This window comes from Rhinolophus ferrumequinum, chromosome 11, assembly GCF_004115265.2.
Source record: "Rhinolophus ferrumequinum isolate MPI-CBG mRhiFer1 chromosome 11, mRhiFer1_v1.p, whole genome shotgun sequence".
Taxonomy (NCBI): domain Eukaryota; kingdom Metazoa; phylum Chordata; class Mammalia; order Chiroptera; family Rhinolophidae; genus Rhinolophus; species Rhinolophus ferrumequinum.
In genome coordinates this window covers 4,173,362-4,188,246 of record NC_046294.1, presented here as the reverse complement: position 1 = coordinate 4,188,246, position 14,885 = coordinate 4,173,362, and the positions used below count along the sequence as shown (strand labels likewise).

Sequence of the window (14,885 nt, the reverse complement as noted above, 5' to 3'; positions counted from 1 at the left end):
AAATAGACTCCAGAGCATTTTTCCTTTTTCATTTGACCATACAAGTCTAGGTGAATTTAGCCCAGAGCTCTTTGTATGTGAACGAGAACTTGAAGTTCTCGTTCACATTTGAAGTTAGGTGTCGTGTGGGTCAAATCCCAAGTGTAGGGAGCTTAGGGCAAGTTACGTAACAAGGTTTCCTGCCCGTGTCACTCACCGCGGGGCCACATTCGGTTCAGAGTGCCTCCCAGGGTTTATGTCCCTGCCTGTTTCATTGGGCCTGCTGCCCCTTCTGCTTTCCTCCCCTCTAGTGTTTGACTCTTGCTCCTCGTAACTCTGCCTAACAGAGGTGTGGAGGCTGAGGAATGTCTGCAGAATTCGCGCTGCGTCCCACACATGGGCTCTAGAGTACCGATCCAACCGGCTCCCCCAGGCCTCATTCCAGACAGGCTTGTCCATAGGCACGTGGTCAGACGGACGAGGTGAACTGGGAGAGTCTGTGGCCCAGCTGACACCCCCAGAGAGATTTGCTTAATGAAGCGGCGGGCTCGCTTCTCGGTGACTTGGACAGTCCCCGGCTTTGGCCAGATGCCAGTTCCAGGAAGTGTGGGGGTTTTGTTTTTGTTTTTTAATTTTAACTAATTAAAATATTTCAATAATTACACAGCCATATGGGGCTTTCCAGATTTGGATTTCTCAGGGTGGAAAGCACTTGGGTAGCTTTCTTTACATAGAATGCAGTAACAGCCTTTTTACTTCTGTGGGTTTAGTAGCCTTGACAGCTTTCTTGGTAATAATCAGGTTTGAGACCTGCAGTTCTTTGCTGGTTTGTATCCTAGGAGGTATAACAGGCTTGGCACGTACTACTTGGCTACGGTTCCTTGGTTTTCTTTTTCCTCGGTGCTGTGGCACGGAGGTTAACTCTGTCTGTCAGTTGTGACGTATCTCCACAGGCAGGCAGACAGACAGACAAATGCGAATGTGTATGTGTATACAGTTGGCCCTCTATCCATGGGTCCCGCATTGGTGGGTTCCACCACTGCTGATAAAAATATTCAGAAGAAAACTAGACAAAGCTGCGGATGTACACGATGTAGCTAGGCCCACAGTGGGTCTGTTCCAAACATGTACAGACTTTTTCTTGTCATTGTCCCCTAAGCAGTCCAGTGTAACAGATGTTTCCACAGCCTGTGCACTATAGCGAGTATTAGGAGTGACCTCGGGATGATTTGAAGTATACGAGTACGGGAGGCTGTGGGCACTTTTTATGCAAATACCGTACGCAGCCTTAGATAAGGGACTTGAGCCTCCTTGGGTTTTGGTACCCGAGGGGGTGCTGGGACCAGCCCCGCTGGATGCCGAGGGACAGCTGTGTGTACGTATCTGTGTGTATTCACATGCACATTTATAACAACTTAGTGGTTGCAGTCTGTTCATGAAGCATTTAAAGGAACACTTTGGTAACATTTCTTCCCTTTTGCACCCAAAAGATTTACAGTACGATCTCTAGAAGTACAAAATTAAAGGGAAAAGAAAGACTCAAAGCAGACAATTGAGAGGGACCTTTCCCCCGTGTGACCAAATATCCATCCTAAATAAAGTCAGAGCCTGGCTTACGCTGCTCGCTCAGATGGCTTCATCACCGTCACTGCATCTTCAAAGTTACCAGGCGCTCCTGTTACCTTATAAAAGATAAAGCTGCGCTTCGGGGGATCGGCTTCTTTCTTTTTGACTTAATGACTACAAATGCTCCATCGCATATTTTCCATTCATGGGTCCAAAACTGGGCCCAGCCTCCTGGAGCTTGTGCCTCCCCTTCTGTCAGCCAGATCCCCACGTGCTCGTACAGTCTCATCTCTGGGCAGGAAAGGGGACGGCAAGGAAGTGTGAGCGTGAACAGAGGCGGCGGTGGGTATACTCAGAGAAAAGGGAGGTTGTAGTTCTCTGTACACCAGATACAGCGTGTCTCAGACCTAAGGAAAAGATGCCTTCCAAAGCCAAATATAAGGTTGATTTTTAATTATCCACAACTTGGATTATCCATGCCATATTCCCTGCCACCAGAATGAGCAATCAGGAAGGAAGGGCAGGCACGTCTGCAGTGTACATCTGTGGGTGGGTCTGTGGGCTCCGCTCGGGGGAACCGAGGACAGATCGGCTTAACTCAGCGACAGCTGCCTCCCTCCCTCCCAGCAAGTGGCCTCAGGAGCCATGTCTTTAGTTGAGCCACTGGCCGCTGCTCACGTCCCCTGGATGGGGCTCACCGGCAGGAGAGCGGTGTCATCTGTGCACAGCTCTGTCCACGGGCAGCACACACATTGCTATCTGTCTCCGGATTTATTATTTGGGGTACACCAAGGAGTCACACTTCCTTATCGTCTTCCCTTCCTCATTCCTCATAGAGAACATAGGACACACCCCCGATTCACCTCCTGGGCCTGCTTGTTCTCTTAAATTAGAATACCAGCATTTCTGCAGAGTCCCCCATTTCTCCCCTAAGGAAACCCAGGTAGCTCGGTGCTCTAGAAACAGTGTAGGAAACTGGTGTAGGCTTTTCAGAGTGATTTCAGGGCAGTGTTAAAACGGGCTGTCCTTTCTCAGGTAGGTAGGACAGAGGTGACTTTTATGCTCTTCCCAATCTCTTTAAGACTTAAAGCTTTTTCTAAGAAAATGAAGTGTCCCTGAACGAGTGTTTGTAAGATGGTGATGGTGATTGTCTTTCTTCCTCTGCCACTATGTTGCTGCAGTGATTGGGGGCGGGGAGGTGCGAAGGGGGGCGGGGCTGGGTGGGGTCATTACTTGTTGTTGGATCTTAAGGATGAGGTTGGTTGTGTCCAGAGGTAACTGATAAACCTTATAATTTCAGACTGTCACATGTCACTTGATCACCTCTTTGAATTAGACAACCTAGATCCCTCTCTAAAGATAATTCGCAAGAGGACAGAGTGGTCTCTTAACACTTCTTACAATGACATGTGCATTAGAATGGCTTGTGCACTAAATTCCAAACCGTTCCTTTTTGGGGTAAATTTTGTGTCTGAAATTATTTGATCTGTTTTTTAGAAAACACACCAACTTTTTAAGTCCTATGGCTCTATAAATAAGATGATTTCTGGAACACAAATGGGCAAATAGTATGTAGAATGTCATTAGAATCATTATGTCACTGTCACTGGTCCTGGGGTTGCCAGGCCTTTTCTGATTATCAGATGCAACAAATGACGTCCAATTTTATTGACCAGTTTGGCTTCAACGATGAGAAGTTTGCAGATCAAGATGACATTGGCAAGTGAGTACATTTTCCTGTTTCCATAATTGTCTCGTGCACTCCTGCTGGTTGTGAGACATTTTGTGATTGTCCTGGGCTCAGGTGTTCCTTTCCTTCCAGCGTGTCCAGCCCTGGGGACAAGTAGGAATTAGAGGGTCTCCCATTAGGGGGGATTGCTTTGGGGCTTTGCCTCTTTCACAGAGGTTTGTTTTTAGTAGATTTAGGAACTCCTCGCGTTAGTTGCCAGTAGCATTATCTAAAGTAGCTCATCCTGGAGAGATAACTGGTTTGAGCATGCACACGGGGAGGTATTAATATTACAGTGTGGGGCGAGCAGCCCCACCCTGCGTGTTCTCTCGTCAAGGTGACTCACCATAAGGCAGAGGTAGGTTTTTACAAGAGCCAGGCAGGCAGAGCATTGTGTAGTCAGGGTCAGAGGCGCATAGAAATGGGGGTTGTTAGTGCTGTAGAGAACGAGGTGTAGCAGATGTGCGGTGATCCACAGAAGTGAAAGCAGCCGGCCTGGCACCTGACCTGCAGGTGAGAGGTGTTTATAAATAAAGGGTTTATGCGAATGCAGGTGAGAGGTGTTTATAAATAAAGGGTTTATGCGAATGGGGTTTAAAGTGTTGATGGTTGCTCTCACAGGGGGCTCCCAGGTGACCCCTGTGAGCCCCCAGTGTCTGTTACGGTTCCTCCAGTAGTTTGTTGAGCCACAGCCAGGGGAGGCTGTGGGCCCTCACAAGTTGTAGCTTAGGCCTGGGAGAAGCTGAAAGACCTCCGGCACACTGTGTGCCACGCACGCAACGTGCTGTCGGCACACTGAGCCTCAGGCTTCACTGTCACAGCGGGAGTTGGAGGCTGTCCGCAGAACTGAGATCCAGAGAGAGCAGGGACTGTCCACGAGGTGGTGTGCCTGTACCCCAGGGGTACTCGGTTCCGAACCCACAGCCTCGCCACGGGGCGTCCGTGCTCGCCTGTGAACTCACACTAAATGTTAGGAGTCTGTAGTTTCTCTACAACTTTCACTGGGTCCTTGGAATATGGCTGATTAGAACAGATCTTTTAAGGATGATAAGCTAGCCCCACCTACTCAAAAATTATGTTTAATAGGTTGTGAATCCTTTTACTCCCTCCTTTCTTCCTGTTGATGTCTTACAACAGCACACGATTTCCGGGCTGTCTGTGTATTTTATGTATGAGTGTGGCTGTACCTGCAGAAAGCTCAGTGTTTGACAGCTTTTGTGTGCTGTTTCCTCTTCGCCAATAACCTTTTTCCTGCTTATGGAGCATGGTTGTTTCCATGGATGTGAAAAGCCTTTACAGGACGGCTTTGAGGGTGTTTATTGTGTCTCAGAAGGCTTCCCTTCTAGCCTCCCCATTTTATACAAATTCCTTAATACTAAGGGAGAAGGTATCATTTAATGTAAGCACGGTGTTTGTTTTTAACTTACAGAGATTTTAGTGATAGTGTGAATACTTTAAATTTGGAAAATTTCACAAATACTGTGTCTTTGAGTCTACAGATAATTAACTGTTCCTACACTTATATTTTGTTTGCAGTGTTTCTTTCGATCGGGTATCAGACATCAACTTTACTCTCAATACAAATGAAAGTGTAAGTATTAATGTTCGCTGTCGTAGCCACAGGCATCTGAGGGATGCACGAGTAGGAGCTGGTCTGTCAGGCTGTGCGTGAGGCTGTCACTAGGACACGGCGTGTTAAGAGCGCTGATCCTCTCACGTGACCTGTCTGGCCCCTGTTTAAGATGCGACAGGGCTAATAAAACCAGGGTCACTCACGATTGCAGTTTAGTTACTGAGCTTCAAGGAGTGCAGCTGGACTCTAGCTTGCCGCCTTTCCGGTCTGCTGTGTAGCAACAGGATAGAAACTTGGGCTGGGTCAGGGACAGCCTCTCCTCCCCAGGCAGTTGTGAAGCAGCGAGCCAGTGAGCCACATCAGATGGCGCTGGACTGTCACCTGAATGGCGGGCGGGGCAGCGAGGCTCCCAGGCGGAAGTGGGTCCCTGAGGACAGTCCCGGCTTCTCAGGCTAGGTCTGGATCCCTCTTACCTAAGGGGGATTCTGGCTGTCGCTCACACAGAAGCTGACATTAGGTGCTTACATTTTACCTTGGTATAGGGGATAGGCACTGTTTTTAAAGGAAGGGGAAGAATGCAATGTACATTGGTAACTTTCGGAGAAAATAAATTGATTTGTAAATCTGTTCTGTTCTTTCCGTCCCTCTCTCGTTTCTGTTTAGGGAAATATTGCCTTGTTTGAAGCGTGTTGTAAGGAAAGAATACAGCAGTTTGACGATGGCGGCGGGTCTGACGAGGAAGACATCTGGGAGGAAAAGCACATTGCGTTTACACCAGAATCCCAGAGACGGTCCAGGTGAAAGATGAAAGATGTCTTGTTCAGGCAGCAATATCCATGCACAAAGCACATGCGTGCTAGGAGAAGTGCACTGTGTCCTGGAGCCCAAAGCTTTTGTCCTGATAGAAATGCCCTGGTTGATTGATGTGGTGGGTGCCAGTGCTCCCAGCTGCAGGGAGACAGGTGTGGACAGGGTGATCTGCTTGAAAATGCTGGCAGGGTTGAGCTGTTGTTCACGGAGCACTGTGACAGCCTCTTCTGCGTGGGGAACGATGCTGAGGAATGTAGTCGTACAGGCTCTGATTAATTGTTCCCTTCCCGTTAACAACAGCGGCAGCCGGGTTATGTTTTGGTTGTTACACAAGACTTAAAGTTTCCCCAAGGAGGGAAAAGTTCTCTCTAAAAGCTAATCTAACTTGCGGAGATAGTCATGTCAGAATCAATCCAGTTTTTATTTTTTCCTAATTTTCTTTAAGTCTCTCTGTCACAAGAACCCAGATTTGCTTCTGTACACAGGGAGTTCTTGTTACCTAAGTATCATTAGACTCCTCATAGTTAGGAGAACAACAGCTGAACTTTCATTTTTATTTCATTTAATTTTAATAAGTAATGTTTTAACATGGCATACAATTCGAAGACAAAAGAGTACAGTGAAAAGTGTAATAAAACCTCCGTCCCGTCTCCCAGCCAGCCCCTTCCCGGCTTACCCGGCACAGGTGTTTTTGTCTCACAGTCCAGAGCTGTTATGGTCACTAAACTTCGCTTCTTTCTTTGGTTCCCACTCTGTCACCTTCCGCATGTTGGTTATTCACCTTGTGACCTCATCGTAGCTGCCGCAGCTCCAGGAACGAACAGCAAGGGTCAGGTGTCTTCATGGGAATTTTTTCTTTTTTAAGATTAAGTGCCAGTCAAACTTGTCTGTCACCCTTTGCTAGGAAATCTTGGCCCTTGTGTTGAGTGGATTTACTCAATGACCGTTGCCTGGTAACATTTATCCTCTGGAGGCAGACCGTCCTCACACACTAAAACAGCAGTGCAGTTGGTCCTAACAGAGCATTAAGTGTGGCAGTGCAGTGTCCTGGAGGAGATGACAGGTGCCACCTAGAGGGAACACAATGTGACGAGAGAAGGCAGTTGTTTATTTAACGTCTCTGTTGAGGTAGAATTGACTTGTAGTAAACTGCATTTATTTTAATTACACAGCGTGATAAGTTTTGACATGTATATACCTCCACGAAACTGATATCCCGGTCAACATCATGGAGTCATCCATGTTGTGTAATGTACCAAGAGTTCATTCCTTTTTATGGTTGAAGAGTGGTCCATCAAATGGATACACTATGTAATTTGTTTATTCATTGACTTGTTAATGAACGTTTGGGTTCTTCCTAATTTTGGGCTGTGATATCATTTGAAACTAGAGGGGTGATAAGTTAAAGATGTATACTTAGAAACCCTAAGTAACAAAACAGAGTTAATAAGCTAACAAAAGGAAATGAAGTCATTTTTTTAAAAAATCTAAAGGCAAAAAAAATAAAAGGCAGCTGGTACAAACAGAAAACTCACAGCAAGATGATAGTGTTAAACCGAGGCAGCCACATCAGTAATGGTTTAAGTAACTAAACAAATGATCCAGAAACCCCCGGTGAAACACAGAGATGCTCAGGTTGGATTTATAAAACAGGATCTAATTTATTCTGCCTGTGTGAAATAATTTAAATATAAATACCGAAACGAGTCAAAAGGAAAGGTCGAAGGTCTATATTTCAAAGGAAGGGGATAAAGAAAAGGTCATAAAGAGCTCTAGTCATTAAGAGGACTAAACAATTCTAAATGTCTATATACCTAATAATAGCTTCAAAATACACAGAGGAAAACAGAAGTGCAGGGAGAAGCAGATAAATCCACAATTATAATCGGGTATCTCAACACTCCTCTCTCAGTAATTGATACAACAATAGGCAGAAATCACGAAAGATACAGAACACTCGAACAGTACTACTAACCAGCTTGACCTGCTGGACATTTATGAAGCACTCCACCTAACAGCAGCAGAATATGCATTCTTTTCACGTGTACATGAAATATTTATTAAGCGAGATTATATTTTGGCTGTAAAGCAAGCCTCAACAAATTCCAGGGTTTCAAGTCATACAAAATATGTTCTCTGACAAATAGCAGAAATATCTCTAGAAAATCTCCAAATATGTAGAAACTAAATAACACAAGTTAAGAAATCAAAGGGGAAATTACACAGTGTTTTGAATGGAAAGAAAATGAAAGCACAGCATACCAGAATTTGGAGGGTACAGCTAAAACAGTACTTAAAGGATCATGTTTAGCACTAACTGCTTACTTTTAAAAAGAAGAAACATCTCAAATCAGCAACCTCAGATTGCACCTTAAGAAACTAAAATGCAAAACAAAAACAATAGAGAAAATCGTAATCAAAAGTTGTTTTTGAGAAGATTAATAAAATTGATGTACCCATAGACAGAATGATCAAGAAAAAAAAAGATACAAATTACTAATATCAAGAATGAGAGAGGTGACATCACTACAGATTCTACAGGTACTGACAAAATGAAGATAAGGGGTTATTATGAATAGCTCTATGCCAGTAACTGACAACTTACGTGATCTTGGAAAGATACAAAGTACCACAGCTCAAGCAAAAAAGGTAACCTGAATAGTCCTAGATCTACTAAAGAAGTTGCATTTTTAATTTAAAACTTCCCACATGTACCAAAAAACCTCTAGACCCAGATGGCTTCTCTGGTGAATTGTATCAAATATTTCAGGAAGAAATTATACCAATTCTATACCAAAGCTTCCATAAAATTGAAAAGGAGGTCATAGTACCTATGTCTATGAGGCCCCATCAGTGCAAGCTGATACCAAAAGCTGACATTACATTACATTACAAGAAAAGGGACCAGTTATTCTCATGAACATAGATGCCACAACTTTTAAAAATTTAGCAAATAAATGCAACAATAATATATCATGACCACGCAAGATTTGTTCCAGGAATCCAGAGTTAGTTTAACATTCGGAAGTCAATCATGCAGCTGAATCCAGCATCCATTCCTAAGGATTTTCAGCAAACTGGAGATAGAAGGGAATTTCTTCCACCTGATTAAAGCTTCTACAGTAAACCTACTGTTAGCACCATACTTAATGGTAAAAGACTCAGCAATTTCCCCTTGAGATCAGGATCAAGACAAGGATATCTGCTCTCACCACTGCTTTTCAGTATTGCGCTGGAGAGTCTAGCCAGTGCAGTAAGTCAAGAAAAAGAAATAAAAGGCATCTAGATTGAAAAGGAAAAAGTAAACCTATATTCACAGACAGAATGACTCTCAATGTATAAAACGTATATTGGAATCTACAAGAAGACTAGAACAATTTAGTGGTTTAGCAAGATTTCACAATATAAGATCCATATAATTGTATTTCTATATACTGCAACAATTAGAATCGAAATCACTAAACAATACTATTCATAGTAGCATCGGAATATTACATAGGTAGGGGTAAACCTGACAAAAAAGAACAGAATTGGAGGACCAACACTACCTGATTTCAAGATAGAGTAATTAAGACATAATTAAGACAGGGACTAGATTGAGGGACAGAGTAGAGCCCATAAATAGGTATGTAGACCATTGATTTTTGACAGAGTTGCTAAGGCAATTCGGGGGAGAAAGGATAGGCTTTCATACAAATAGTGCTGGAACAGTTGGACGTCTGTGTGCAACAAAAATGAACTCAGTCCATGCCTTTTACCATATATACATATTAGCTCAAAATGGATCATAGACCTAAATATAAAACTAAAAGTTATACTAGAAAGTCTTTGTGACCTTGGGTTAGGCAAAGATTTCTAAGATGAAACACCAGAAACACTATATGTGAAAGAAAAATGTTAATAAGTTTAAATTCATCAAAATTAAACACTTCTACTCTTCAAAAGAACAAAAGGACAAAGCATACACTAGGAGAAAGCATTTGCAAATTGTATATCTGATAAAGGACTTCTAGGAGAATGTATAAAGTGCTCTCAAAACTCTATCATAAGAAAAAAAGATAATAACCCAGTTTTTAAAATGTACTAAAGATGTGAAAAAACTTCAGAAAAGAAGATAGATGGGTGGCGAATACACGGGAAAAGCTCCACCGCCTTGGTCATTAGGGAAATGCAAATTAACACCACCGGGAAATACCCCTACACACCTAGTAGAAGGCGCTGTTTTAGATTGTGATCTACACCTTTACGGGTTGCCCAAGTGGTAGAGTCCTGATTAGGCAGCTCACTCAGCTCACTCGCAGAGCAGTCTTTGTTTTTTTTTTGTTTTTGTTTTGAGGTTGTAAATACCTTTTTTGAGGTATTTACAAAAGTGGCACAAAAGTGAATTCAATGGTCGATGTTCATGCATACTTCACATCTTGAACAACAAAGGGTATTTTGCTATAGAACTGAATAAGATTAGCTTCCACGGCAGCTGTTATACACAAGGATCATATACGTTACACCAGAATGGGCAAATATTGCCCCAAACTTCAGTTGTTAAAGCTGAGACGGGTTTAAGGCCATTGAAGTTCAAGGACAGAAATACAAATCTTTTGGAGCCCCATTTATTTGTTTGAAATATCTGACTGTTCTTCCAACCTGTGGTCTTAAACTTCTGATTTATAAAATCCAAAAGGAAAATACAGAAGAAATCAGTACAATAGAGGTTATATTAGATAAGAGTAGCATACAAAGCTGTAATGAAAATGAATTAAAGCCAAAATATTAAAACTTGCTCAGTATTTGTTAGGACCAGCCTCCCCTAAAAGTTAGGTAATATATACTATTATTTTCAAGTAGATTAATTTATGTAACTCTAACAGGTTCGTTTCATCAATACGCTGTTAAACTAATCAAAAATGACACACCGGCATCTTCCCTTAACTAGCACACACTGCCGCCACCTGCAAAGCTGGCACTCTAAATGCCTCAGTGACTGAAAGAAAGAAACAGCAGGAAAGTAACATTAAGGAAAGAGAAGGGGAACTAGAAGATTCTGCAGTGCAGCTCTTTCCATCAGCCGGTGGGCTTGCTAGAACTGGGCTGGTTTCCTTGTGGAAGCGCGCTGTGCAGTGGGAGGGTGGTCCCCAGGGACCACGGACCTGCCCGGGGCTGCGCTGGTTCCTCCCTTTTGCTTTAGCTGTGTTGTGATCCCCGGAATCAAAATATTTGTGCTGTCTGCCCTCGTTTCCTTAAGAAAACTGAACCTCCAGGCATTTATCCCAGTTGAGGGGACGCTGCTTCTGTGTTGCTCCTTCGGCTTTCTCTGGACCAGTCACTTGTCTTCCATTTCCTTGCGCTGTTCCGCTGAGGCTGGCTCAGGGCCTCCATGGACATGCTGCCCCTTCTCACCTGCATCCCCCGCTCTGCTGCAGCGTGAAGTCTTAATGGAACGGAGGCGTGATCCAGTTGAAGTGCATGTGATTCTTTGTTGTTGGGTGAACTTTAGAATGTCCTGGATTTAGCTGGTGCCTGATATGCAGCATTAAATATTTTGGTTCCTTTTTTCCTTAGCTCGGGGAGTACAGACAGTGAGGAAAGTACAGACTCTGAAGAAGAAGATGGAGCAAAACAAGACTTGTTTGAGTCCGGCAGCGCCAACACCGAGGATAAGATGGAGGTGGATCTGAATGAACGTGAGTCGCTCTCCTCTCCTCCATGTCGCTCTCTTTGTGTTGGAAAATAGGCAAACTGGTCCACAGCGTGAGGTGACGTCAGAAGGAAAAGTTAGCTGAGATACCTGTGGTCGTTTGACCAGGCCGAGGGAAGACGCAGGTTACACCTGTGAGGGAAGCACACTGCTTTCCGGGATGGACGCCCACTGTGTGAGTGGCCGGAGGACACTGCCATGCGCCGGGTGTGGTGGTGCCGAAGGGGACAGACCGCGGGTGATGGAAAGATGAGGAAATATTGGTGTGAAGCATCGTGAATGCACCAAGCCAGAGGAAACGCCTTAAAGCATAAACAATATAAAGTGGGTTTTTCAGAGTTGATTTATGGGTCTTGTAACTCTAAAACTTGTCCAGCTAAGTGCTTGTTTACATCCTGCTACTTGCTGAGAAGACTTGCATTAGCTGGCCTGTGACAAGCACTGTCAGCTTCTTAGATTTTCAGGCATTCCAGTGTCGTCTCTTCCTGGTGCCCGTGGAGGCTTGCTACACTCATCCAGATTTTAGGGCAGGAAGCATGGAGCAAACCCTAATTCAGACCTACTATGTGCGGGCCCTCATTTAATCCTCAGCAGATCTTCCCTTCTGACACCAGATGTGTGGTTTTCTCACAGACCAGTTTTCCGACACCAGCTGGGTGTCCTATGGTTCCCAGTCAGATACTTCTACCTGGAGCTAGTGCAGACCCCACAGGTGAGGGGCTCGGCCCCACTTCGGATGCCAGTCAAGTCCAGGCCTCTGGTCCTTCCGACCCAGCGGCCGTAAATCGGAGTTCCTGTGACCTTTTTGGGTTCACTTATTTGCTCAAACAGCTCATAGAACTGAGAAAAGAGCTTTACTTACTGTTACCAATTTATTACAAAGGATGTTTTGAAGGCTACAAATGAACAGCCAGAGGAAGAGATGACTAGAACAGGTCTGGAAGGGTCCCGAGCACGGAGCTTCTGTCCCCATGAACGCACCCCCTTTTCCATGTCCCAGAAGCTCCGAACCCCTACAGCTTAGGTCTTTTATGGGGGCCTTATTAAGTAGACACGATTGATTAAAGCATTGACTGATGATAACTTTGCAAACAAGCCCCATCCTGAGACTGTCCAGGAGTCCTCGGGCCCCAGTCGGCTCATGAGCGGACAAGAGGAAACAGAGATGGGGGGCAGGGACCAAATAGCGTTTCTTACTGTGTCCCAGGAAGTCTCCCTGTTGTCTGTGCAACGCTGGGGAGGCCGGGAAAGTATGAAGTGGGACCAGGCGTGGGCTGGGAAGCAGCGTGGTGTCCCATGGACCACAGTTAAATAGCCAACAGCCTTTTCTTTATAATAAACTTCATTTTGGAATAATTTCAGATTTACAGGAAAGTTGCAGAGATTGTAGCGGGATTGGCTTCCTTCACCTTTCTTCCTCCCAGTGTTGCTATAACCTTGTACATTTGTCAAAACTAAGAAATTAACATTAGCCTGTGTTGCTTCACATCCTTGTGAGATATTCTGTTGGAAAAAACATCTTAGAAATGGGGCTTGCTACGGGATCAGAGGAAACACGCAGTTTTATAACACGATCGATGTTGTCAGATCACCCTGCAGGTGAGGGTGCCAGTTGCACCCCTCCCTACCAGTAGTGTATTAAAATGCCCTAGTCCCACAACTCCCATCTTTCTTATCAGTGCAGACCTGTTTCTGAAAAATATCTGTGTTACGTGAAACTGGTGAAACGTTCTCAAAATGTATTCCTCCCCTCTGTTTAGCACCCAACTGGTCAGCCAACTTTGATGTCCCCATGGAGACAACCCACGGTGCTCCCTTAGACTCTGTGGGGTCTGATGTCTGGAGCGCGGAGGAGCCGATGCCGACTAAAGAGACGGGCTGGGCCTCTTTCTCGGAGTTCACCTCTTCCCTGAGGTGAGCACGCGTACGCCAGTTCTCCAGACCTTTCCATAAGAGAACTGGGGATGGTGTGTGCTTGGTGTCAGCACTGTGCTTCGTGTCATCTTGATTTATCCCTAAGTTGAATATAGGGTCTCAAACGAGATTAAAAATCAACACTGGGGACATAGTGGCACCGCTCTGAGTCACAGGACAAACAACCACCATTCTCCTTCCTTTCATCCAGGGCAAATTGAGAAAGGGCGTAGATGGTGAGCCAAGTGGCCTGGGAAGACGTGGCCTCGGGAAGCTACTTGGCAGGATGCTGATGAAGATGGCATATGCCAGGGCTTCTCGGGCCCCACTGAGCCATCGGGGCAGGAGTGAGGAGATTGGGAAAGAGGGGGACCCAGAGAACTGCCAGGCACCTGTGTGTGGAGGGCGGCAGAGCAAGGCAAACTGTGTTTTAAACTTACAGACAGTCCAGACCTGTATTTAGCTTGCAGCTTGTCCAGTGATGTAAATTAAGGAGTGCGACAGGTGTGCTGTGGGTCCTGTTATTTGTCTTATTCTTGATGACAGCAACCTGTCATTTTGTAACGTTCCTGAATAATACTGCCAGCATTTGAGTATTAGCCATGGACTTCATGTCTTGTTGCGTTTGCTAAACACGGTTTTATTTGGTCTACTGAAAAAAATCGATCTCCTCCGCCCCATTTGAAAGACTGTGTTGCTTTGCCTGTTCTAACACGTGATGGTTTTAAACAATTGTTGGTAATGAAAAAGACAGGAAGATGGTGAGCTGGCAGTTACCATCTTAGACAAATCAAAAAATTGGCTAAAACTCATGTTGCTTCTTTATACCAATTCTGATCAGAGCAGTCAGTAAGCTGTCATTCAGAGGTGAAGCTGAGATTTGTGGGAACGTCTCCAAAAGAATATGAACGATTTCACCAACTCGGCTCCTGTACCGGCCAGTCGAGTTTCCCCTCTTGGTTCTCTCTGCCTTCTGTGACTGGAGGACGAGCGCCCTTGGTTACATGAGAACGTTGTTGAAACAGCTCACTTACCTTTGCCGCTGTGCACAGCCTGTGTTTTCTCATTCAGTATCACTAAGAGGGCCAGGCCCTCCGGGCAGTGTGGCTCAAGGTAAATGGGGTTTTGTAAAAACGGCATTGGAGACGCAGTCGATACTGTCCAGTGTGTGCCGTTGCTTTCCCTGCCCTATGAGCCTGGTGATCGCGGTGAGGCTGAGGCTGGGCCGTTTTGACCCTGTCTGGAAACCCTGAGAAGCCCCTGCGTTACCGCCCTGTGAGTTAGCAGAATGTTTGCCTGGCCCCGCTTAGATTCGTGTGTTCCTGGAGTCTGTCACCAACTACCGATGTCTCCGCAACAGAACCAGAACTGATTTTCAAAGGACTTTTGCGAATAATGGTCACTGAGGGCTACTCCCCACTGCTAACATTTGAATTTTCTCTTTTCTAAAAGTACAAAAGATGCTTTAAGGAGTAATTCTCCAGTGGAAATGGAAACCAGCACTGAACCGATGGACCCCCTGACTCCCAGTGTCGCTGCGCTGGTGGTGCAGCCCGAAGGTGGGTACGGCGGGGACCTGGCCACCATTTTGTCTGTCAGGCTTGAACTTGCGCTTAGTTCTA

At 45.0% G+C, this 14,885-nt stretch overlaps 1 protein-coding gene across 15 annotated transcripts in view; it reads left to right on the top strand.

The window, feature by feature from the left end:
• Positions 1-14,885, top strand: part of PPP6R3 (protein phosphatase 6 regulatory subunit 3) — a 121,251-nt gene that overhangs the window by 94,613 nt on the left and 11,753 nt on the right. For 7 of the 15 annotated variants that reach the window (XM_033119210.1, XM_033119199.1, XM_033119200.1 and 4 more), the window contains 6 exons: positions 3,171-3,268; positions 4,811-4,865; positions 5,511-5,644; positions 11,214-11,335; positions 13,110-13,263; positions 14,716-14,822. In XM_033119210.1, coding sequence (XP_032975101.1) covers positions 3,171-3,268; positions 4,811-4,865; positions 5,511-5,644; positions 11,214-11,335; positions 13,110-13,263; positions 14,716-14,822 — 670 coding nt within the window. The remainder of the gene's footprint in view (positions 1-3,170; positions 3,269-4,810; positions 4,866-5,510; positions 5,645-11,213; positions 11,336-13,109; positions 13,264-14,715; positions 14,823-14,885) is intronic. The other 8 variants (XM_033119203.1, XM_033119208.1, XM_033119202.1 and 5 more) reach the window with 2 other exon arrangements.